The following is a 26,547-nucleotide window of genomic DNA, read 5'->3' as shown; positions in this document are numbered from 1 at the left end:
GCATTTGTGTGTGTTGTGTTCTCCCTTCAAATTTTTTTTGGACTTGAAACTACAGCAGCTTAATATTTTTCATATTTGGCTAAAGGCATATGTTCTCTGTAAAGGTGGAAAATTTGACACGTGTCGAAACAAGAATTCAAGAAGTAAAGTGGGACTGTTTTGGAACCATTTTTACATTTTTTGAAATACTTGAAATGTACATTTCATTTCATTCCAAACACAGAGACACCTCTGAAATTGTGAGTCCAAGAGCACTCTTGTTTAATATATTGTTTAAGGGGAACACTTTGTGAGTATGCAAGTATGCCACCTGAATATTTGGCCCATATGTATTATCTGTCAAATGCATTTCACTAGACAAAACAGGTAAATAACTGCACACCCTCCCACAACAGGTTCAACCTAGTGGGAAGAATGTTGCAAATTTGATGATTTCTTTACTTTGTTGTCATTTTAGCATTTGCACGTTCCCGCGTTGGTGGTGAAAAGGTTAGGCTTAGTGTAGAATACATTATGTTGTATATATTGATACATATATTTCATCCAATATACTGGTATTCATTTTGATTATAATGGCAGCTGTAGAAATTGTCAAATTTATGGAGGATTTTTGAATAAGCAGCTTTCATCAATTTTTTTTTTTCCAAATGTACAAGGGTATAGTGTTTGAGATTACTTGCAGGGCCAAATATCAGGTTTAGCATACAAGGATAGAAATTTATATGTGATATATATTAGTGTCAAAATGTGATGGTATGTGTGCCTTTAAATACATTGTGGACACGTGCTATAAATAACAACGAAAACATTGCATCTATGTGTACATGTAAATGTATCAGTTTCATTGTGGGTGCAGTCATTGTAATGGATAAATAAATAAATAAATAAATAAATAAATAAAATAAAAATAAATAAATAATAAAAAATAAATAAAAAATAAATATTAAATAAATAAATATAACACAAATTTCAAAAACAAAATTACTACCAGTAATTGCTTTTTTATATTACATTTATAATTTATGTATGCGTAAATGGAATGCTGACATTTAAAAGTAAAGTCTGACGTGATGGCTGACTTTAAGATGTAAAGGTGAGATGAAATGGTTTGATCAATGTATAGCACAACACAGATGTTAGCAGTGTTTTTAAAAGCACATGACAGCAACTTGTAATAAGAAGTTAATGTAAACTAACACTGTAAATCTTGTTATTTTTTCCATTTATTTCATTTTATTCCAGTAACTAAGGTAATTTTTTGCTGTAATATTTGCCATCATGAGCCAAAAATAGGTAAAGTTTGACATTATAAGAAAACTTGCCAGTAGGAAGCACTTTTTGGGGTGTCATTTTGATCTATATCTCCCTACACAATATTTGCTCTATTTTTTCAGAGGGGTGGGGGTGGGGGTGGGGTGTCAACATTTGTCCTAGTAATGGCTGTGCCCTACTCTTGCACAATATGCACAAACAACTGTTGTATTTTGCATGCAAAGAGTAAGTACGATCTACAGCAGCCACCAGAACTAATGTACTACTAATACATGCACATGGAATGGAAAACTGAATCACCAAAACCATCACTGTCTTCACTGGCATAGCATCTTAAAATGCCTTCTATGCAACAAAATTGAATGCAATTTGAACGTAAGATTAACCAAATTGAAAAAAAAATGAACAATTGCAAGATTTACAGTGTTATAAGTTGTAATAGAATAAGTATGTTAAAAAGAATTTAGTTCAAAGACAAGAACCATCACCCACATAACATCACACACACCCAGTGAGTTGAGGTCATCACATCTAGTTTGGTTTGTTCACTTCTTACGAACAACAGCAGTGGTCTAAAAATGTCTGCTGTTTTTCAAAATTTTGTGGACACTGCCAAACAGCGTGATGACGACACAAGACTCAGTAGTAACTATATGTACCGACTGACATCAATGTTCTCAACTCCAATTTTAATAATTCACTGCATGCAGACGAAGTAACTAAAAGCTATGATATTTTTTGGTTTAAATCTACGCATTTAAGTTGTGACTAGCAGCAGTTTTTATAAGGAGTATGTACGGTGAAAGCGTAGAACATACAGTTTGCGACATGCAGCAACACACACGAAGACTAAGTGTTCAAAATGGCTTCCACTCTTAGCACACATCAATCTTACATAAAACCAAACACAGCATCAAATACGATGGTTCGTCAATTAATTAATAAATTAACGACTAAATCTACGTCTTACTAATTAATATTGTTGACATGCATACGTCACTTTCACGACAGCTTATTACGGAAAAAAAACGATTTAATTTCTTGATGCGAGGTCAAAATACACGTACACCACACATCTATAATGTAATCATATTCAGCAGCCATTAACCCTATGAACCTAAGACATCATTGTTTTAAAAACTGTTTTGACTTGCTTTCCATTAGTGTCTGGTTTCAGAGTCTGATTTCAATTTATGAAACAAAAGATAACATGACATCACGACTTTTTTTTCAATCACCTTCACATCTGGCTGTACATGCGCGAGTCCCACAGAAACTACGTTGGTTGGAAATTCAGTGTTGCACTTTACAACAACACCACCGACAGATAGTTCATATATCCGCTTCATGCATATATAACCAGATTTGCAATAGATGTCTCATGAAGTACGGTGAATGTAGAAAATATCGACAACAACAAATTCTGTACTACACATCTTTTTAGACCAGAACAGTTCATTTCAATACACACAGTCATTACAGACACTGTCACTCTCCATTAGTCTGCATAGAATTGATCTTAATTTAATAAAGTAACTGGGAAATGTAATTTTCAGAATTCACAATACAAACACTTGATTACAAGTATGCACGACTTAATATAAATTCCAAGATGGCAGCCATGAATTTACACGATTGCAAAGTCAACATTTCATCCCAGATTCTGTCTCATAATCAATCACTCACATGATGTATGCATAAAACAGTTTCTTAAAATATACTGGTGTATAAAAAAATCGGTAAATCATTCCTCTACGATGTAAAGTACACCTAATATTTCAAGCAATTCTTTATCAAAAGCAAAAATTAAGATTAATTGTTGAGACCTTGTTTCCAAAATAAAACTTAGTTGCTTCATCAACTTTAATAAGGACATCCATAGATGATAAGTGTGAACAAAAACGTTACTATGGCAACATGCCCTGCATTGAAACCCTTGAAGAATGAACGAAAACATGACATATTTATTTCATATCTAATGCAAATTAATAACGTCAATATGTTTCCTACCCGTATCATATTAATATTAATATATAATATTAATATTAATAGGACAGCTTGTAAGAAATTTGACAGTTGCTAGTAGTTCCTAATTGATGTGTCCAGGGTCCTGGTTATTATCAATAAAGCAATCATTCTTTGGCTTTTAATATAATTACTTTAACAACCCCGTTCGTCTTGGCTTGATAAACAGTCAAGTGGCTTTTCATAAGGTAAAATAAATGCTGTTTCTTACAAAAATACACAATTTATCTTATCTTTATAACTGTTTAGATTCATTTATCCTTTTTACATTTGAAGATAAAAATTAATATTTCTTTTCAGATACTTTACTTTCAAAATTACTTATGTCATCAATTATTTTGTTTATTGTTAACTTCAATAGCATTTTTATAAGTCAAGCTAAAACAATCAATTCTATTTATTAAAAAAACATACTTTTTAATGTTATTTATTTTATTAATTTTCTGTTATCATTTACATTCAGCTAAATTTTTTTCAGCCAAAATAAAACTGTTTTAATTTTTATACTTAATTCTTAATATCACGATTTTCACCATTTTTTTCTATCACCTATCAACAACCCAATGGTTCTTAATTTGTATTTCATTACTAAAACATCGGGGCTGAAAAATAAGCAACCAAAAAATAAATTCAAAATGTCGAGACAAAACACTCAGTTCTTTTCATATAAATTTAGAACATAACCTAATTTCTTACTACATTCATATCATTAACTGCATTTTAGTTTTGTGTTTTATCCCATTAGACAGAAAATGATGGACAGACTAATATATTCACTGTGTACATGTAAAAGCGTATATATTCTTGATCATGCTCAAAGAAACCATTATGTGTATGCACTCATGCGTCTAGTTCCATGTAACATACACAATATAGATACGGGTTGACTGTTTAGTTTGTGTTTTAATTACATTCTAATTTTGTATACAGATACTACTGTGGCAACTGAGGTTTTGGCTTACTAATATAGATACAAACTAAAACTGTTGCTATTTGATAGATTTGACAAGTAGGTGATAGCGGTGCCTCTGGTAGTATTGTGCGAATATAATCATGGGAGTATAAACACTGGGTGTTCTCAAAAGGTACACTGTAAGATTGCATAAGTCATACGAAACATCACCCTACTGTGAGTAAAATGCAACCAATAAATTTTAACATGTCGCAACAATAGTTTTAGTTTGTGCCTATCTTATGAAGCTGAAACCTTGACTGCCACTGTAGTATGTCTCACAGAATTGACATAATATCTGAAACCACCGTAACAGAATTTTTACAGTAACTACGAGAAAGTATGTTTGAATTTTAATATGCATACAAACACAATACCAGAAGCTAACAGGAAATGGGTTGGCGTACAGTAGGGTTTCTGATGGCTATGTTTTGTAACCCATGTCACTAAACTGTGGTAACTAACTATAGTCGATTTTCTGGTTCCAAGATGCATTGCACAAGAGGACGTCACTTATGTTGTTACATATAGTCTTGTTTTGTCTTTGTTACGTTTGAAATAACATTTTCATCAAGAAATGATGGAAAGACATGTTGACGTCTTTGATTATGAGTGATTTTATAGAACAAAGACTAAACATCATCAATAACAGACAGTGATTTTACGGGTGAACCCAGGGTACGGTCAGGTGACAACCATCCCCTGACTAGCGCGTGTAACCCCCCGGCTTGTACACAATACATGGAATTGTATGGAGAGACATGCAATGCATCTTGGAACTGGCAACAGGTCTGTTGAAACAGTTAGTGAGAGGACAGACAATTGTAGATTAGTTCTACACGTTCTTGATGGGTGACAGACAGTAAAACTAACAGGTATGTCACATGATAGTCAAGTCACTGGTGGGAGTCAGGTGGCACAGACAGGCTCCTTTAAAAAAGTCTTCAAATAAAGCCCCTGTCTGTCATTGTGTGCTACTTGAACACCACATAATGTCACAAAATATCTACAGAACCTGGGTGTTTTCTGCTAAGTAGAGTCACAAATGTCATACATTTGATAAAAACATCAATAGTTGTATCAATAGTCTGTCATAAAAGTACCTATTTTTAATATTTCACATGTGGGGGCATGTTTTCTACAAAAATAGAGTCACAAATGTCACACATTTGATAAAAAAATAATAATTATCTGAACGTCTGAAATAAAAATACCAATTTCAACATTTTCATTTAACACATTTCAAAAAATACACACGGTTCTGTGTGTTACTACACAGATGTGGTCGGACAAGGGACTCTCTGGAATAAGATAAAGCTTACACATAGTGTTTGCTTTCATTTCAAAGGGGAGCATAGGGGTGATGTAAAAAAAAAACACAACATAGAATGACCCTAGACAAAAATCATGGCAAACTTGACCATCTTGTGACAAGGTGTGTTCAAGTGAGCATTAGTAATATGTCTTGGAAGTGTTGACAGGACAGGAAGGGATTACTTGTCAAGTTCATCATTGCAGAAGACAGTATCCGTGTATTGATAGTCTGAAGTGATGTACAGACTAAGGGTGCAGAACTACAGGAAAGATACACTGAACACACATTTATATAATATATACTGTCACTCTAGGAAGACTATTAACATTATAAACACAGTTTTTAGATTTTACGAACCATTGTCTGATATACATGTGCGCACGCACACACACACACACACACACACACACACACACACACACACACACACACACACACACACACACACACACACACACACACACACACACACACACACACATATCTTGGTCAAGTCAGGTTGGGGTTCCTTATATGTTGGACAGTACAATATAGTTACTTTGGAACAGTAAATTGGAAACGAATGTGACGTTTTGATCCATCTACTACGGACCTTGATCACGCAATGATTTAATTATTCTGCTTAGATGTCTCTCTATGCACAAATTTACCAAGATTCCTCAACACAGTTGTGGAATTAGACCTCAGCAAATTATAGAATTTAACACAGGTTGAAAAAACGCCTATAGTAATTTGGTAGGAGACATCTTAAATGTTGATATAATGGACATACAAGTGTGAAATGATATTCGTCTTCGATACCTTCTGAACATATTTCACAAATCCTATCCTCAATGTCAATACCAGTATAGCGCCCTCTCCTGAATTCTAAGACTACGACTAAAAAAGTTAAAATACTATATTACACTTCAAAATCTTCAGCCATTTCATGGTCTTTAGCTAAAATCGCATACTTGTTTTTGAGTCTATGTGTTTCATCTAACACGATATCAACAGCTCTACACGCAAACTTTTTGAACACTTCTATTACATACATTACATAGAGATTTGATGCAGCACCAGTAGCAGCAGTGACTACATGCATGATGCAGTACTTATTGCAGTAGTGGACTTCTACATGAAATTCTACTGGGGTTAGCAAAGCAGATCAACATCAAGCAAATGAGTAGTGTACATTGGTGAACACCAACCTAGACTACATGCGTAGTATTTACATGTAAGCCAGGTTGGTACAATGGAAGAAGCAATGACAGTCTACCAAAAATCAGTGGGTTGTCGAATTTAATATGAAAACCTCTCTCTCAAGGGACACCAGAGGGATCAATCTGTGCCTTCCCTATTTGATTTGTGTTTGGATGAAAATTTTAACTCTACATGCGGAAGATTATTTGACGGATAACAACCCATGCTAGTCATATCATCTCTCCCATATTTGAAGGGTGTTCAAATAAACGCGATTTCCTACAAGGAAGGGTTGAGTTTAATGGATTTCAACATGGTGTACTGGTAAAAGAGACTGTGGAGGGTAAATTTCCATGGATTACAGGCCATGATTTCCAGACACAACAAATGGAAAGGGGAGGGGGAGGAGTAGGGGATGTCAATTTGTTCCCTGATGACTTGTCTAATGGTCCATAACCTTGGTAATGGCAAACTTGTCTGATGGTCCGTAACCTTGGTAATGGCAAACGTGTCTGATGGTCCGTAACCTTGGTAATGGCAAACTTGTCTGATGGTCCATAACCTAGGTAATGGCAAACGTGTCTGATGGTCCGTAACCTTGGTAATGGAAACTTGTCTTGATTTTCAACACTCAAGCAGTGACAATAATATCAACCAACATGACACTGAACACACTCCTGCAACCATGTGACTGGATTGTTTGCTTGTCATTCTTGAGGACATGATTGTATAAAAACTTCAGTCAAATTTCAACGTTGAAGACACCCAATCTGATTAAAATCAGATCAAGGAGAAGTGTTGATTTGTTTACAATATTTCACATTTTGTTTGTCCTTTACATTCTTGTTTTGGTTAAATATCGAGTAACTACCTTCCTTCTCAAGGAGGAACAAATCAAATCTTCACCTTGATCAGATTTAGATCAGACTGATGTTCAACAACAGATTTTAACTTGACAGAAGGTTTTTTTAAATTACAAATCCAAACAACCCACTGATTCTTGGTAACCCTGTCAGTTATGATATGAAAGCCATCATTGGAGTGATGACTACTTCTTCCGTAGAAACGCTTATTGTATGTTTTTACGCTTTCTGTTAGTAATAATACCTACCCAGCCTGTAATGCTGTAGTGTCAACTCCGTAGGGACATTGTCGTCCAGATCTGCTGAACTAATTCCTAGGGGGTCTAGTTGAGCTATGTTGTGACCACGGATCTGTAGCAAAAACAAATTCAATTTTGAAGATATTTTTTTTAAAATTCAGAATGTTGCAGGGAGTCAGAAATTGTGAAACAGGACAAATTTCAAGATATTGATGATTTAATAAACCATCTAGGTCAGATAGAAATTCTGTTTGTCAGTTTTCTTCAAGAAAAGTTTGTGATCATCAATTTACAAAAATTCAGGAGAGATAAAATAAATGATAGGCAGTTGGTTACTTCCTTCAGATAATTGCTCATTATTATTCAATTAGTACAGCAATTTTGATTATCACATAATATTTACTACGAAACTCAACTCCATTCTGAAACTAGATCACATGGGGACACAATAACGTCATCATGTTTATATGAACAGTCATAGGGTAGCACAGATTTCTGTGCTAGAGTAATGACTTTGACTATACGTGAGTGGAGATGATTGTAGTAATCGTAACACGTCATATAGAACTAGACTACAAGCAGACACTGGTTTACTATTCTGTGTATGTCTTTCTCCTGACACAAAGTTCCTACCTGATATGCTCTGATGATGTTCTGTACAACTAAATGGTCTTCTATCAGCTGTCTATCCACTGTAAGTTTGGTTGGTATTTGAGACGTGGGAACCCCAGGGGTAGGCATTGGTATTGTGATATCAGGGTGTGTTTCGTAGGCTGAACCCGGCATAGCACCTTCCTGAGCATTGCGGAAAAAGACATCCCATGACTGCAAACAAAAATAATAACACATTAACTACATTATTCATAGTTTTTTTTCATGTATTAGTACATCATTGATGGGTTCATTCTTAAGGTCAAACATGTACATTTTTTAATTTTTTTTTTTTTAATTTTTCGATTTACGTTTTCAAATTGTTGAAATTCAATCGTTTACATGATGCTGTTTTTGAATCTTTCTATTTTTACACTATTTACACGGAATCCATTTTTGAATGACTACAAATCATTTTTCAAAACTATCCACTATCAGCAGCATTTTTGTATCATTGCATTTTCATGTGCGATTTTGTTGTCTCCATAGAGACATGTTCGTTTGAAAACGGCATCATGATATAAAGAGGGTCTCAACTTACACATGTGCTCTAAATGAGTCCTGCATTGGGAATACATACGGACGATTTAGGGAGAGAAATCATGTCTACAAAACTCTTTGAATAAGTAATCATCAAAATGTCGAAACTCCATGGCATCAAAACAGATTCACTTCATTACCACGAATTTTCAATTGCCATCAAACTCAAAGCGAAATATATCTCATTGACCTTGGCTCTGTCCTGCAATCTATCTTGTGGATTGCATTTTCTACAGAATTGACAATGAGCAATATATATAAGCCAAGTCAGGCATTGCTAAATTTGATTTCACGAGTCCCGTTTAATGCATAAGAAATGTATACATTGTATGTACTGCACTTTTAAGGAGGGAGGTGTCAAATTCAAAAAAGTCGATAGATTTTTCTTATACTTTGCATACTTAAACATTGATATCCGAATATGTAAAAAATGCCAAAAAAATACTATGTCACCACCTTTGTTTTCAAGATAATTACCGTTTCTTGTATCTACACAAATTTTTTTGAGTCAAAATAGTAGATTTACAACTATTAACTACATCACAATTTTTGATAGTTAAAGATTATCCCCGGAGCACTTAATGAACTTACATTTTTTGTGTGCAATGTATAGTATGTCTAGACATATTTTTTTGTAATTTCTTTTCATTATTTCATAAAATATTATGTTATTTTATCACCAACTGCTTTATTATTTTTTAAGAAAAACTCAAGAAAACTGCAAAAAAGATAAAAGTCCGTGATAGATTTTTTTTATATGCTGTATGTGTACAATGTATTATTCCAGCTATTTATAAATGACAAAAAAATAGGGGGTCACCACCTCCGTTTAAATTCTAAAATTGAAATTGTAACCCCATACCCCATCTAAATTTTGACATTTTTGACAGAAGTATCTTATGAAATTTTGTTGAATTTTGAAAAAAATGAAAATGAGCTTGTTTATCTTTGCTCATATGTATAATGTACCAATGCCCCTTCATAATTATACAACAAAAATCATTGTGTGTATGCTAACTTGAAAATGCCAGTAAAAAATGTGACCCCCCCACCCCATCAAAATTTCAACATTTTGAACAAAAATCATGTGAAATTGTGCAGTATTGGAACTCACAGGCACCAAGGGATATTTCTATTAGTTCATATGTATGTGAAATCAACTGAACTATTCATATATGGAGTTTATTCATGTCTCCAAATGTCAAAGTGCTCATAATATTCACAAATGTGACCCCCCACCCCATCAAAATTTCTACATTTTGGCTAAAAATCACATGAAATTGTACAAAATTGGAACACACAGGCACCAAGGGATATATCTATCAGTACATATGTACACTAAATCAACTGAACTATTCATGTGCAGAGTTTATTTATTTCCCCAAAAGCCAAAGTGGTCATAACATTCAAAATTATAACCCCCCCCCCCCACACACACACACACACACACACACCCAGCCGATCCAAATTTCAACATTTTTGGACAAAATTCACATAAAAATGCAAAATATTGGGACACATAGGCACCAAGGGATGTTTAATTTGTCAGTACATAATTATGTATGATAAATCAACACATTAGGAGCTAGGTCAATAGTTCAATGTAGGATAAACAGCTAAAAACTTTTAGTTACCCCCCCCCCCCCCCCAACTTAATTGGCCAAAATTGAAAATGTCCATCCAATCAAATCAATAAGTAGTAATGCTATGAATACGAAGCCATTATGTAGTTAGGAAAAACAGTTCTTTTGTTGATACTTTATTTTAGTGCTGTTCTACAGAGTCCATTTCTCAATTTGGGGAAATTTTTTAAAAGAAATAATTGCATGTTTAGGGATACAAACAGACCCATTAAAAGTAAAATCGTTTCTGTAGGATGAGAGCTAGCTAGACAGCTAAAAAAAAACACCCCAAAAGTAAAAGAATTTAGATTTCCATCCTACACTGAAATAGATATTGATCTCCCACCTTATATCTCCATTGTTGAAACAGTTAAATGTTGATTTCCTATAATGAAATTGCTAGTGTTTATTGCGGAGTGTGGTCACTATGAAAAATAGGAAATAACTCATCAAATTGAACTATAAATAATACTATCATTAGCTGTTGATCCACTCAACTCGGCATCCAGTATATGTACCTCTAGCTCTGCGTATGTGGCACTGCATTGTGAGGAACCAAAACCTACAATGTATGCTACTAGATGTATTTATTGATTTTGGGTACAAAAATACATGTAGAACCCCTCATTGAAACTTTATAGTAATGTTACCATGGATACTTCTTTTATGGGGAGACAATGTAAATAGTTTTTATAGTACAACTTGTATAATTTGTTGCAATTTGAACTGTATGCTTTACTATAAAAACTCGACTCACGCAAGTCAGTGTGACTACCCGTACAGTTGGCGAGACATAAAAAATATATCTATTTTTGGTTGAATACACCTGAAAAACAAACTATATTCATTAAAATTCATTGGCAGGACGTTATTATACTGATACAGGGATGTATAATGTCTGGGGGTTCTATTGGGAATGAATAGAATACATGTGTCGGAAACTCTTAGTCCTACTTGCAGACGGTGTACGCTTGGAAGGGACGACCTCTGCCGTATGCAAGCAGGACTACTAGACCCCTAGCGAAACCAGACAAGTGCACACCATCGTGGGAGAGCATAATACCGAGAACAGAATAAGTTTTGGAAGCCTTTTACAAAAGAGTACTGTTATCAATTTGTTATAGGGTGTTTTTAAGGCCGGTAAATGATTGCAATTTTACTGGAGTTCAGGGACTGAAGTTTCTCGATCACCGACGCTACGCTACGTGACCACTGATTACTAAAAAAGTAGCGACGGAAAGCATATAAAATGCTAAATGATGTTTCAACTAATAAAATGTCAAATTTGCTTCGCAAAACATCTTCAGTGTGCGAGGGAAGTTTTTGAAAAACTGCGTAGTCCGATGATTTTATGTTTTGCTTCTATGGTACCTGAGAGTTGATTGTTTACGTACATTTGAATAATGCTTTTGTTGCAATTTTTTCACCATTGTTGTGTCTACGTACGTGTAGTGTGGAAAATTATCAAATGCGAAGATAGTTTTATATAGTGATCAATATGTCACCTTCTCACGTCAAAAAACCCACAGTGGCAAAACCCGTCACTGGTATTAAAATTATATTCATGACAGTATAACTTACTCTATCTGTAGAGATGAAAGGTGTGAATGGTGTGTGGGCCACGTTTCCAGACCGGCAATAGCGTAGGGAGTGTGGTTGATGATACATTTCATCAAGTCTAAAATTTATAAAACAGCTCCTCTTTAAGTCATGCATGGTAGTAAAGCTAATTTTCTTCGCAAGGACTTCTGAAACTCAATTATACGAGATTACCTTCCGTTCACCCCCTAAATCTCCATGAGTACGTACAGTGCTTGAAAAACATTTAACACTTCACTTCACTTCCGGGTTTATTTAGCGTTCGAATGATGACTAAAGAGCGCGAGTTTCAGTCTGCGCCAAAAGTTGCGTCGTTGACGTAATTCGAATTTGACACCTCCTACCTTAACCTGTGATACGGTTTGAGTGATGTTTCAATCCTGAAACAACTTGTCTGTTTGTACATTCATAATTTAACTCCTTCAAAACATATACACTATATATACATGTATGTATATGTGTGATTTCATCATTTCTTAAGATGTAGTTTCACGACGGTTTCCATGGTAACAAGTCATGTTGAGCTGATTTGAAATTTGCTTTGTGGTAAACCCCACCTTTTACACCATGGAAGGACCTAGGCATCTTACAATGGATGTTTTTCCAGACTATTTTGAAATACTCAACAATATATTTATTAAAATGTATACTTTGGCTACTGGCTTCAATTTTGAGTGTCAGCTCATTTTGCTATATCTATAACCTAGAAATGTGCACTGTTGGGAATGCTACAGGATCATGTATATAAGTACCTGGGCATTTAAAGATATACATCATGCCTACTTAGTACTACCCTTAACAAAAACACCATGACACATTAATGATTGCATGGCAAAGGTAGAGAGGTCATAGGTCACCACTGCAACACCTATTACATTGTACACATATCTTGTGAGTTAAACTGTTGCTATGGTAACTTCCAAGTCATTGTGTTTGGTCATTTATCAGAAATGGCTTTATAGTAGTAAATATACTGAACTAATCATTCTATTGTGGACAGTATCACAAACATTTGAGATTTGCTTATAGTTAAAATTTATGCATATATATTCATTTGAAATTTTCCATCAACCTGTTACCAAAATAGCTTCGAAGTCGAATCTAATTTTGCTTGTATCATTATATGTGTATCAACTATCGCCTTATTTATCCCATAATATTAATTGAAATGCATATTACAATCACTACATGTATGTAAAATTCAATGGTCGGGTTTATCGTGATTCCTAAATTGCCATCTTAACAGCAAATGCAATAATTCTTTTATTGTCACTTCAGAAATGTCTTATTTATGTATGTGTGATCACAACATGTAATATTCATGGGTGAATTCATCATGATTTTCTAGTTCGATATTCCTATCTCAAAAGCTGATGAGGTGTTTCTTTCATTTTCGTTTCACAAATCTCATTCATTACAATCGCTGACCACAAATTTATAGCCGAAAGGGAAAATTATGATCTAGAGAGAGCTGTGTATGAAAGTAATGATAAATCTCTACATAGTTAATAAACCATGTATTCTTTACATCATGTATCACCCAATTCATAAAAAGTTAATATATTTTGAGATATTTTTGCGTAAGGTTCTTTAAAAAAATAATTACATATTTTTGTCTTTTGCATAGGGTCTACATGAGTGCTCATACGAATGAATTCAAAGACAGATATTTCCATATTTATCATTCTAATAATTCATATTTAATATAACTTATGAGTGGCATCTAAATAACTGGCAGACCAAACTGATTAAAATCCGATGTAGTGGGTGGCTATTTATTCACTATTATCATCTTTGTTTTGGTTTTTTTGCTTGAATATTGTCGAAAGCTTTGCGTTAGATGTTCAAGTTTCGGTCTGGGTCACCTCTTCTAGGAAGGAGGCACTCAAGTCTCAGAACAGCACAATCGAAAATAAACCCCAATAAATGAAGGAAATAGAGATACATAAGGAAATTGAGCTGTGTTCACTACATCAGATTTTTTAAACAGATTGCTGTCAGTGTCAGACTGAAACTATGAATACTAGTCTTGTGTTATGCATCACTGATGATCATATTGTAATCTTGTAACAGCTGTTAATGACCAAACTATGAAAAGTGTATTGCATGCATTTTTGCTTTAATATTAATTTTACAAGGTCCATGCCGAAGACCAGTAAAATGTCAAAATTTGGTAAAAATGTATTACATGTATTTTTTTATACAGTTCAATGTTCACCTTCGACAAGATTCTGATAACAAAGGTTTTAACAGTCGACTTATAATTTATTTTATTTTCCCAATAACCCCAAACACTGTATTCAGTGTCCATATTGGCTTCCATAATGGCGTATTTTGGAAAACATTTTGACCTCTATTTAAAACATTTCTATGGTGACTCCTGATTTTTTCCCTTTATTTTTCAATGGATTTGAGTTTCCTTCGAAAGTAAAATCAAAACTTTTACAACCCATAACACCAAAGTAAAGCATTTTCTGAATGTACCACAATCATTTATAGCATCCATATCAAGTGTAAAAGTATACTGTTTCATTTACGGTATACTTTTACACTTGATATGAATACTATAAATGAGTGTAGCTTTACTTCAGTGTTACTAAATTCACCCAAATCTACAAGATGTCATACATTCTATATAAGAGAAACTGTTACAATACTTTGAGTTTGTATTTATAAATTATAGAATTCACTTGGGGGAATCCTTTTGAATAGCTAAATACACTGACAATTTCCCTGCAGACTATATAAACGATTGAATTAATGAGTTGTTCAACTACATTTAACCTGGTCTATTCAGTTGAAAAATCTGTTTATTCTATAATATATAAATGAATAATGGCATACTTTATAAAACAACTGCCTGCACATGTTTAAAAAAAAAAAATAAATTCTTGAAGTTGATGTTCACGTTATGATTTGTGTTTCCTTTCCTTATCATTCAATTAAAGCTGAACTAGCTGCAACTGAACATTTTTTGAAACAGTTTTTTTCATATATATATAATGTAATATTGTACACCCCCATAGTACTAAATCACTTGTGAGTATATATATATAGTTGTGTAGCAATACACACAGTATGGTGTAATATATTCAATCAAATTGCTCTTGGGGTCCACACCTAAAAATATACACCCCAATGAATCACATTTCAACCTCAAAATCAGTGCCTCCCAATGAATCACATTTCAACCTTTTACTATACTAATTATAGATAAAATAGACCTCTAATTGACATGTACAATGTCTAATTATTGGTATTTTAACATATTTTTTGATGAAGTTAGTTGTCTGATTGGAAAAAATACTACCCCAGGTAGAGCTAGAGAAATGTTTAAAATGTTTCAGCAATGTAGTCAGGAATTGTCAACCTCTTTAGATTTGACGATACAAAATGTGTATGCTATAAACGATTTTACTTGGGGTGGGGGTGGGGGGAGGCAGAAATCTTTACTGAAACAAGGTGTCACTCATTTTGTCATGATCCCTGAATTTACTGTAGCTATCGTAACACTTGGATTGTGACATATGAACTAAAATAATCATTTTTTAATGTCAGTCTTTCAATGCTGATTTATGAGACCAACCACCTAATTTTATTCCAATACAGTAAACCTAAGTTTCCAGCCAAAGTCTGGTATTATTTCAGTACAAACAATTAATATCGCCATGACAACAATCAACATTAATAGCAGAAATTATTCTGTCTATTTGATTCTTTATCTACGTAATGACCTCTGTTTGAACTTCTAATCGTAATTTCAAGACTGGCCTAAATATTTTAATCTAGCAGGCACAGTCCAACAGAATAATACAGATGTACGTGCTGGCTGATAGTGCGGCACGAATGTCTGTATTTTACAGACTTGTTAGTGAGTATGATCGACCATGTGTGAATGTATAATTCATTTTCATCGCTGCAATTATTCTTATAAAAACAGCTTTGGTGTAATATGACTATACGTCATGTATATATTCAAAGAAAATAAGCGACACACGACGACGTAACGTCATTTCTCATTCAACTGACAATCCTTCGGATCTACAGTCAATAAATAATTCAAACAGCAAACTAGTTTCACAACATACAAATTTCATGTTGTATAGTATTAGACATATCCTAAAACCTGAACTGACATCTAGGTAGGATATATCTGGGTCTTCGCTATAGTACCATCATCATTATTACTGAATACACTAATGGTAAATGTACTTACTATAATGTTCTTAAATGTGAGATAATGATCATATGAATATGCTGGTACAGTTCTTGTCATGCTTTATTTACCACAGTGACACATCATATGCATTTAGACTTTCACACAGTCCTTGGGAACATCTCTGTATGGGATGTTTTGTATGTACCGATATTTTACCGCATAATTATTTTACTTGAATTTCCTTATACTGGCGGCCCTCATCGACTACACAGGGCTACCATTCATTTGATGTGTCACTGTGATGCTCGGGACATCGCAATAACATGACGCATCGAAGTAACACGTCAATGAATGATTAGCCCTATGTAGTCGATGAAGACCCACTGTACAAGGATATTCCAGTACAGTTAAGCGGTAGATATCGGTAAATACAAAACGGCCCTATTAGCGATGTTCCCTCAGACAGTGAGAGAGTCTACATATGCATTATACCATGCACAAACCAAGTAATTTTTTCTTTGAACAGAAAATATGGGATTGTATACCCCTCAGGCCACTCATATTTTCAGATATTGGGGAAAAACATCTAATTATATATTTAAGGTACAAATGTATACTGGAATGAATTACCAGGGTTCCCCACCAAATTCATGTTATATTAAACTTAGTTAAAGTTATTGAAATCTATGCAAGTTTTATCAGATTCCTCCTCTGTTACCAGGGTTGCCTATCAAAATTATGGTATAAGTTATGCAAATCTATGCAAGTTTACCAGATTTCCCTCCTCTATTACCAGGGTTCCCCACCAAAAACGGTGCAAGGTATTGAAATGTATGCAAATTTTAACTGCTTCCCTCTACCTCGTTACCAGGGTGCCCCTCTCAAATTATGGTACACGGTATTGAAATCTACATGTATATGCAAATTTTAACTGCTTCCCTCTACCCTGTTACCATGGTTCCCGGAATATAAGCAAAAAGAGAGTACACATATTTCAATGGCCACCAATTATGTACCACCAGTGCACAATGTAGATCCCTGAATTTAATGAAAAGGTCAGTGAACAAGAGTGACCTAAAAACACACGAGCCATTCAAGGGCAAAATACATAGAATTCACATAAGGAAACCCACTGTGAACACAGAGATGACATCCACTCAAAGGGTCAAGTCGTCTGCCTTGGAATTTTTTTTTACATTATTCATTTAACTTTCATTCTGAATGATGGCCATGGACATCATGCCCTTAACATCAAGTTCAATTTGTTAAACTAACACGTCCTAGCAACATCAAATGAATTGACAATTCAATGCACCATGCAGTTCAGAACTTGGAGAACTATGTCTTGAATGTTAAACATATTGGCAACCAAAGACACATATCAAAGTGCTTACATGTACTGTATACATATATAGGTCATACGAAAAAGGATACTTGTGTCATGTTCAACTGACGTAGATACATGTATGCACTTTGAACTCAATTTCCTGAAATAAATCTCTCCTGAACTTGTGTGAATGACACAGTTTGGGCCAAAGTCAAAGTGAAAGTTCACAGCAATATAAATAAATGTAACTTTGACATTGATGAGTGAACCCTGGCTTGTGACAATGTCTATTTCATCATGTTAAGGTCATCGCAGAGATTTCCAAATCACAATCAAATCCAACAGTCAATCATATTTTCATTATTGTCATACATTATTTTCCTTACCACAGCATTATCACAAATTCTAATTCATCAGTCACAAATTTCTTGCCAACGTTATTTGGACCAGCTACGCCCTATTTTTGTCCTTCACTTTAAAATTCAGTTATATGTACAATATTAAACATGAAATTGCTTCAAAGTTTATCAGTTGATATATTACTACATACATACATGTCATGCCATAATGAATATTAGTTGCTTATTAATATTATATAATAATTTAGTACTGTCCAAAACAGCTGACATAGCAAAATATATGCAAACTATAGCTCAAAGTCCTACTATTAAGAGTATCACACTTTGACCTTTTCAAATTTTTCCCAAGTGTTAAAACTTGGCTAGGATTATAAAATAAATCTGAAATTCTATACTTTTAATTCTGCAGATTACTTGCTGGGTAAGGAGGGTGATTCTATGACTGGAGGGGGGTGTTTTGTTCTTGTACTGGTTGGATGAAGCTAATACCAAGGTCACAGTCTATTCTGACATGGTTTTTAATATGGTGATATATTTTGTGTGCATGGTATGTGACATGTTTTGTGGATTGATTCAGCTATGTCCTCTATGCCAACAAATGGCACATTCTTTTTGCCCCCCCCCCCCAAAAAAAAAGAAGAAAAAAGAATTGTTTCTGGTCAGCACATGCATTACTTAAATACCTTGTGTGTGTGTGTGTGTGTGTGTGTGTGTGTGTGTGTGTGTGTGTGTGTGTGTGTGTGTGTGTGTGTAAAAATAACCCTCCCTACTTCAGTGAAGACAACTGCAGAGCCAATCATGAACAAAAGTACTAAATAAAAAGAAGAGTAGATTGAGTGACAGGTTTGTTGAGAATCAAAAAAACAATTTTTTTAAATCGCGTATTCACACCACTTTAGACAGAATATCCTAACAAGAACCAATTCCATTTTTCTTTGGCCTTTGTATTACTTAGCTTCAACAACATGAAGGCTATGTATCATAAATTGGCCATTGTGCAATATTGAAAAATTATGAGGTTTTTATTCCGACTTACAGTTTAACATAGGTATTTTTTAAGAAGCATAATATGAGTCATTATCCTATATTTGTGGGAAGGTTCAGCATGTCTTACAGCTAAAATGGTGTAGGCTTGGTGTTTCACTAATGGGACATTGACACTAATGTAAATGTCATGTTACATGAGTGAAACACTCAGCCTACATCATTTTAGCTGTAACTTTAATTAAGTTACACATTTGATTTTTTGCTTTTGAAAACAGTTATGTGTATGGATTTCCATGTCTACCTGTTTCCATCTAGCCATGATTTACGACACACAAGTGCACTTACCACATACCTGGTTATTTTTTAAAGACAAAATTGATTATCAAACATAGTCCTCCTTTGCCCTACAAATGACATGTGGTATTAGCGTTAATTCTAAAATGTACTGTATTCAAGGAAGGGTCGAGAGAGCAATGGTTGCTATGCCAACCTGGTGAAAATACGGGCTGTTTTAATGTAAAGGTGGCATGTATTATTCAGGATACAATGAGTGAAGGTGATTTATGAGAACAGTTTGACGTTAGTAGGGGTCAGTCAGGTGTTATTTTATGGACCACTTACAGTCGTTCATATATTCTTGTATATTATCATGTCAAAACATTTAATACTCTTTACATTTTCCAGTAAATAAATCCATCATTCTCATAAACTGAATCATTAAAACTACAATAACTACATTTTTTTCAATAAAAAAAACAAAAACCTTGGAATGGAATAACGTAAATCTTTCCTGACTTATGTTTCATTTCAATTAATTGCAACCTTCTTTTCCATGACAATCATGCAGTGAGTAAAGAAAATGCAACTTAACTTCATTTCATTAACTGCCACTTAACTTCATTTCTTATGAAGTGGAATTTGTGTTGTACCGTTAAAGTCATATTATAAGCCGTGGCTTATATTACAATGTTGCAAAATAAAGGTATATTTTTTGAATTTCAACTCAGTTCCTACAACTTTTTCACAGGGAGATAATTCCTAGGTTCAATTTTTGTTGACTAATATAGTACATGCATGGTGGTATATTGAGCAGTATATGTTTGTAATTTTGTCAAAACTATTGAAATGATTATTTGTAGTCAAAGCTAGCATAAATCTGCTCTGAAACCGACGACATAATACATTTCAAGACAGTTAAGTTGGAAACCTTTCATCACAGGCAAGGGAAGTTTGTCATTAAGCTAGTGTAGTTCAAGAATCCTAAGATTTGTTTTTGTTTTTCTAAATTCAGTAGATTAGATGAATGGATCAGCCCTTATACTACAGCTAATGTGTCAAGAATTAAATTCATATTTCTACCCTTGCTGTTTGTCATGAAATTTGATTTCATTGTATAACGTGAAATGTACATCGGAATTAATTAAAACTAATTAAACGTTTTGCTGATACTTTAGGTAAACTCCAATCCATTCTCAGTTTAATTAAAAAATTAATAAATAAATAAATAAGAAATGAATGTTCAGCATACAACATGGGGGGGATGTATGAAGTGGGTTAATGTGTAGTGGTACATTTTGTACATTTCAAGTTGTTTGTTGGGAGTTCTTCTACTTTGCGTGATTTGGGGCCTGACATAATTTTCTGGGTTAATGCCTATTTTGTAGTCTGTACTAAGATACACATATTTGTATCACACTATCAGCCAGCACTCATTGTTAAGAAGCCTGATAGGGCTGAACGGTGTGCCCTCTAAGCCAATTTGACACGCCACTGACGCACATAATTTCTAATGACGCACCAATATTTGGTGTTCCCCTATCTCTTACTATGTGATGACTCACAAGAAATGCCAGTTTTATCATTTTGACTCACAACAACAAAATTTTGATATCATTAGACAACCAATCTTACACTGAATCTACCTATTTTCTAGGTTAGGATTTTGTGTAAGATTGTTACCTTAACAATCAAGGTTGAAACACCAACAAACAATAACAGAAGCATATGTTTTCAAAATAATTCATGTCAAACTTCAACTAAAGCATTAAACAGAATAGCTGTAGTCAAGCTGTGTGACCAACACAGCAAAGGGTTATTGATATAAGGAAGTACTGGAATATGTCCAGGCCAGATAATATGGAGAACTGGCATGTCCTCAAAACCAGAACACATACCCATGTCGCCTTGAATTAATCAAAATGTGAAAGTACGCTGTGCCCCTTTGACAGGCAAATTTTGAATCTAGGCCCACTGCTGTTATATCCATCCAATTTAAACCCAAATCTATCAACAATGTGTCTTTAATCTTAGGTAAGATCTATGAAGGATTTAATATGTATGTTGTTAGTGCCACAGGCTCAGATTTCCAAGTCATACCCATTTTTCACTTGTGAAGCCAAGAACAACAATTTAGTTTCAACAGACCAACCCAGTTCTAACATCCCCCATACTGTCATAGTTAATTTTCTGGTTCCAAAATGTGTGAGACAATGATGCGTATGTGGTTCCTTTTATCTTGGCATATGTTGTCTTTATCACATTTGAAATAACATTGTGAAATGATGGAAAGACATTGACCTCTATGACTCAGTGTGAGTGATTTTATAGATCAGTGACCAAATGTGACGAATAACATAGGTGGTTTTCAAGCATGAATTCAGGGTCATGCAGTCAGGTGTAGGTGACAACCATTCCCCTTTGTACTGTAGCACATGCATACTCTCTAGCATGTACAAAATACATGTCATTCTATGACATGGCGTAGTGTAGTGTGATTTTAATTGGAACTGACATTTGGGTCCCAAAATGTGCTTTGCAGCTAAACAACGTATAATATTGGACCTAGTTTTCCCAACTCTTGCCAAACCAACATCTGTACAGTAGTCTGATTCAGCAAATACCAGAAAATTAGGAATATTACCAGAAACTGCATGTATTTCATAAAACCGAAATTACTCGGCCTACAGGCATTAGCACAGATTTGGCATTCAAATGTCTTATTCACCATACACATTGTATGTTGTGGTATATACATGTAGGAAAGGTGGGTGCAAACATCAAGGAAAGGTGGGTGCCAACATCAAGCCAATGATAGAATTTCTAAAAATAAATTAACTGACTGCATTTGAGATGACAACAGGTATTACAGTGGACAAAACATGCACACTTTCCAAGGACATTATAATCTGGCAAATCTCGCTACCTTCAACCATATCTTAAATCACAAAACTGTTAATCAAATAATTTAATGTTGCCCTTGTCTGTACTAGCAATATTTGTATATATTTTGTTTGGATTTCTATGAGCTATCCATGTTTCTGTAGGGTTGTCTTCCTTTTTACCACACTCAAAATCCTATGGAGGCCACAAATATTCAGGTCATATATTCACATGCATACAGCATCCTGCTGTTCAGTTCAATGGTAATCACTAATCATCTAAGGTACATGGAGTTTATACAATGCTAATATATGGTAATGATGCTAAATGGATGTTGCTTTGTGAAGAGGAAGTAAATGATTTTTATATTGTAACTGATTTAGACAAATGGCATAGCATGGCACAAGTTCAGAAGGTCAAGTTGTTGTTTGTGGCTTAGTGGTGAAAATCTTCTTACCACTATGTATGTGGTTGGGGTTCAAGGCTTTCAAGCCCTATACAGTATACCACATATAAAGAAGACTGCTGCTTCATTTGATGCTATAGTATAGCGCAGCACAGGTTGTCTCCTGGCACTTTGGTTTCCTATTGTATTATTAGCAATGGACCCGCATGAAGGACAGTCCTCATTTAGTCTAGTGCTTTCCTTCATCAAATCTCAAGATTTCTCTTTACTTAGACTGACATCCAGACTAGCCTTCACAAACAGCCAATGCTGATATAGTCTAGTTCCTATATGGTATCATTATGATTTACACCTCCACTCACAGTCTAGTTAGAAACCACATTGGCGTCCAGACTAACACTGATAATGCTTTGATAAAGTCAAAGAACTATCTAGTATTAATAGAGATTACCGTTATGATTTAATACCAGAAAAAAAAATACACCTTGAATTTTCAGATTTATCAACATATACATCAACATTATCAGTAAAATGGAACAGTTATAAATAGATTATCTAGGTATTTACGTCCATCAGAGTTTTGGTAATTTTACTCATCAATTACTGACTGTAAGTGATTGTATCGCGAAAGGAAATTAATATTATAATCTCTGGGTATCTGGTAGAATTGATTAAAGTGCAAAAAGCTGGGCTTATAAGCTTTTTACTTGAGTGAAAATACTTTGAATAATAAAAAAACATTCCTGTGTAGTGTTAATGTCGATGCATGCCTCCTACATTGTATAACACTATAATTGTCTTCTGGCATTGTTTGAACAGTTGATTGCATAGTGGGGATTACATGTACATTTTTTGATATGTACATGTATGATAAATTATGTCATTAGATCATTTATGGCTTATATGTAAACAACAGGTTTGAGTTCAGTCAATTGCCAGTGGTATGCTTCAGTAAGTAACAATACTGCAAGTACCAGTGTGGCCTCTAACGATAGCCAAATTCTGTTGTTGTCAGTCAAAATGAGACAAACTGCTATTTCTTGTGAGCCACCACGTAGAAAGAGATAGGAGAACATCAAATTTTGGTGTGTCACTAAAAATTGTGTGCGTCAGTGGTGCTCAAATTGGCTTAGAGGGCACACTGGCAAGTACAAGGATCTTTCAAATATGCATTAAAGACGAGACTAGTACACCCCAAATATGTATCAAGTCGGCTTGTGGCCCCTTTAGGCTTTAAGCCAAGATTTTGGATATATTAACGATGTTCCAAATAAAAAGTTGGAATACACACATACTAGCATTATTGGTAGTATAAATGTATACTAACAGGATGCAAATCTTTGCCATTAACTTTTCTTTTGTTTACTCAATAAAATGTATTCATTTTTTATTCCACACAATAAGCCACTGCTATGTAGCTATGTTATGTTACTAATTAAAGTATTGAATCTACCTGGCCTTTTGTTCAGCCACTAGAAAGGTCAATTCAAGAAATTCTCCGGATTGTTCCACATAACAAAACATTGTTCAGGGATGTAGAAAATAGCCGGAAGCCGTTTAAAACAACTGTCTATCAGCGATAAATTTCCGGCTATAAAAATGGATATATTTTATTGAAATTGGTTCCCAAAACTACGAAATCGTTAGAATTTATCATGTTTATGGTTCGGTGTTTCCGATGCCCACTCGCCATATTGTAATTTGTTAGACGTAGACATGTTGCAAAAACCCAGTTGTCACTATCACTCAGTATTACTCCTCAATCTAGAACAAAATAGTCTCTGCTTTCAAATCTACAAAGTTGCTGGGAATATTCCTGTTTCAAAAGTTATTTATGATCCAAAATTCTACTTGTTGCTATAAGCCTATCGATTGTCTACTTCAGATAGGATTACAATTTAGAAATGAAAACTTATATTGCAGAGCTTATAGAAAGGGTTAGTCCAGATTAAAAGATAATCCTATGTAATAATCCTGATAAGATAACACTAAAGGGAAAATCTGGGATTGAAACCTTGGTTTTTAAAACAAGAGTACCTGGGCATTTTGGACACAAAATAGATGACTCGTATATATATTTATAAATGTTTTAGACTTTAAATTTCTTAACATGACACCTTTCTGTCACAAAGGTCTCTTTTAGTTTCATTTACTGGAACATTTTTCATGAAATGGTGGCCTGCCTAGCCGGAAGTATTCGGTAGTAAATTTTACGAACTTCACTTGGAAATAATTTGAAAATCTCCCTGAACCTTTGGAAATTTATGGAACAACAAGCGACAGCAGAAATACAGCAATTCAGTAAAGGAAATAAATGTCAAAGGTGACTCCTTCTATATGCCCATATATCTTTAGCAATCTTAAATAAACCATTGTGTATTAAGTATTTGTGTTACTGTACTGTACATGTATGTGTGTCCACCATTCACACAAAGAGAGAACAAGTTGTATTTTACTTAGCATAACAATGATTTGAAGTTAAAGACAGACAAACCCCTTATATCACAAATATTTTCTACATGAATGAAGACAATTATTTGGACTAATATAATTATACATACATAAACAAGTTATGGCAAATTGAAAGAAAATATCATGGGTAATTTGCATGTTATGATACATACTTTGAATATTACAGAACTTGCAATGTCAGCACATGTTGTGACAAACTAAAGTATGTAGTATTTATTTAGGAAAATAATTAGAAGGTCATCATCATGGAAAAATTGCATAACAAAGATCACATTGTATGTTTTTAGAAGGTCATGGAAAAATAGCATAACAAAGAACACATTGTATGTTAATTTGTACTTTTTTGTTGGTAAAGAAGGGAAAGCAGTTTTATTGTTTCCTGGTTGTTTTCTCGGAAAAGGCACAAAACCAATGAACTGTACCTACTCATACAATCTATAATTCTCTGAAATGGTGAAGTTTTGACATCAATTTAGCAACAATTACTCAGAAACAATATTTTATTTATGCGGGTCACACAGGTGTGAGTTGGAGTGAAGAAGTTGCACTAAATTTTTACTGAAACTATGATCATAGACTTAGTCATCCATCATCAGTGTGCCCTCTAAGCCAATTTGATGCATCACACAATTTCTAGTGACACACCAAAATTTGGTGTTCCCCTATCTCTTACTATGTGGTGACTCACAAGAAATCCCAGTTTTTATCATTTTGACTCACAACAACAAAATTTGGCTATCATTAGAGGGCACACTGTCCATCATTGTACAACAAAAATTCCCATATGTAGAAAGTCAATTAGCTCAAATAATTTTTGGTATATCCTCATGAATAATATGCTTTTGAACTTCACTTATAAGATGAGATGCACCCCTTTTTAAACGAGTTTGACAACATAGACGTTGAGGGGAGCGGCAGACTTAGTACCTGACCACAGGTTTCTACAATTTGATACAAAATATCATTTTCACCATGTGCAATGTACTTATAACACTAATTTTTACAAGAGTCTGATTTTATCAATTCATCTTTTTTATAATTTTAATCTTACCCAGTTGTTGTTTTTCTCACAAAGTTGTCAACTGTTTTTATCATAGCCTTTCACAACACTTCCTTATAAATCTATTGATGTGTTTATTTATCATTTTGTTGACGGCCTTGTATTTTTGTATTTGCAACTCGTGATTTAATTTATACATTTCTTGTACAGGCATGTTAATTCTGCAAGGTGAACTATTATCTTCTGTCTGTATTTTTGTTGTTGTGAGAAATGTAAAATGTCAATCAAAACATTGGTAAGGTCATTGCCATCTTTTAAAATTAGCATAATTGTTAATTTATGTTAAATATTCGCACTGGATAGTAAATCTATTCACCATACTTGAAAGTTTGCAACTTTATCAAATCAGTTATGTCTA

At 34.1% G+C, this 26,547-nt stretch overlaps 1 protein-coding gene across 1 annotated transcript in view; it reads right to left on the bottom strand.

Annotated features, from left to right (window-relative positions):
- The window catches only part of LOC144452361 (2-oxoglutarate dehydrogenase complex component E1-like), a 45,976-nt gene that overhangs the window by 16,076 nt on the left and 3,353 nt on the right, over window positions 1–26,547 (bottom strand). Inside the window, exons 3-4 of the mRNA XM_078143454.1 lie at window positions 8,482–8,673; window positions 7,858–7,960 (exon numbers count right to left, since the gene is read on the bottom strand). Of these exons, the coding sequence (XP_077999580.1) occupies window positions 7,858–7,960; window positions 8,482–8,673 (295 nt within the window). The remainder of the gene's footprint in view (window positions 1–7,857; window positions 7,961–8,481; window positions 8,674–26,547) is intronic.

This window comes from Glandiceps talaboti, chromosome 22 (assembly GCF_964340395.1).
Source record: "Glandiceps talaboti chromosome 22, keGlaTala1.1, whole genome shotgun sequence".
In the NCBI taxonomy this organism is placed as follows: Eukaryota; Metazoa; Hemichordata; class Enteropneusta; family Spengelidae; genus Glandiceps; species Glandiceps talaboti.
The sequence above is the reverse complement of the archived record's forward strand: the minus strand, read 5'-3'. Positions and strand labels throughout refer to the sequence as shown.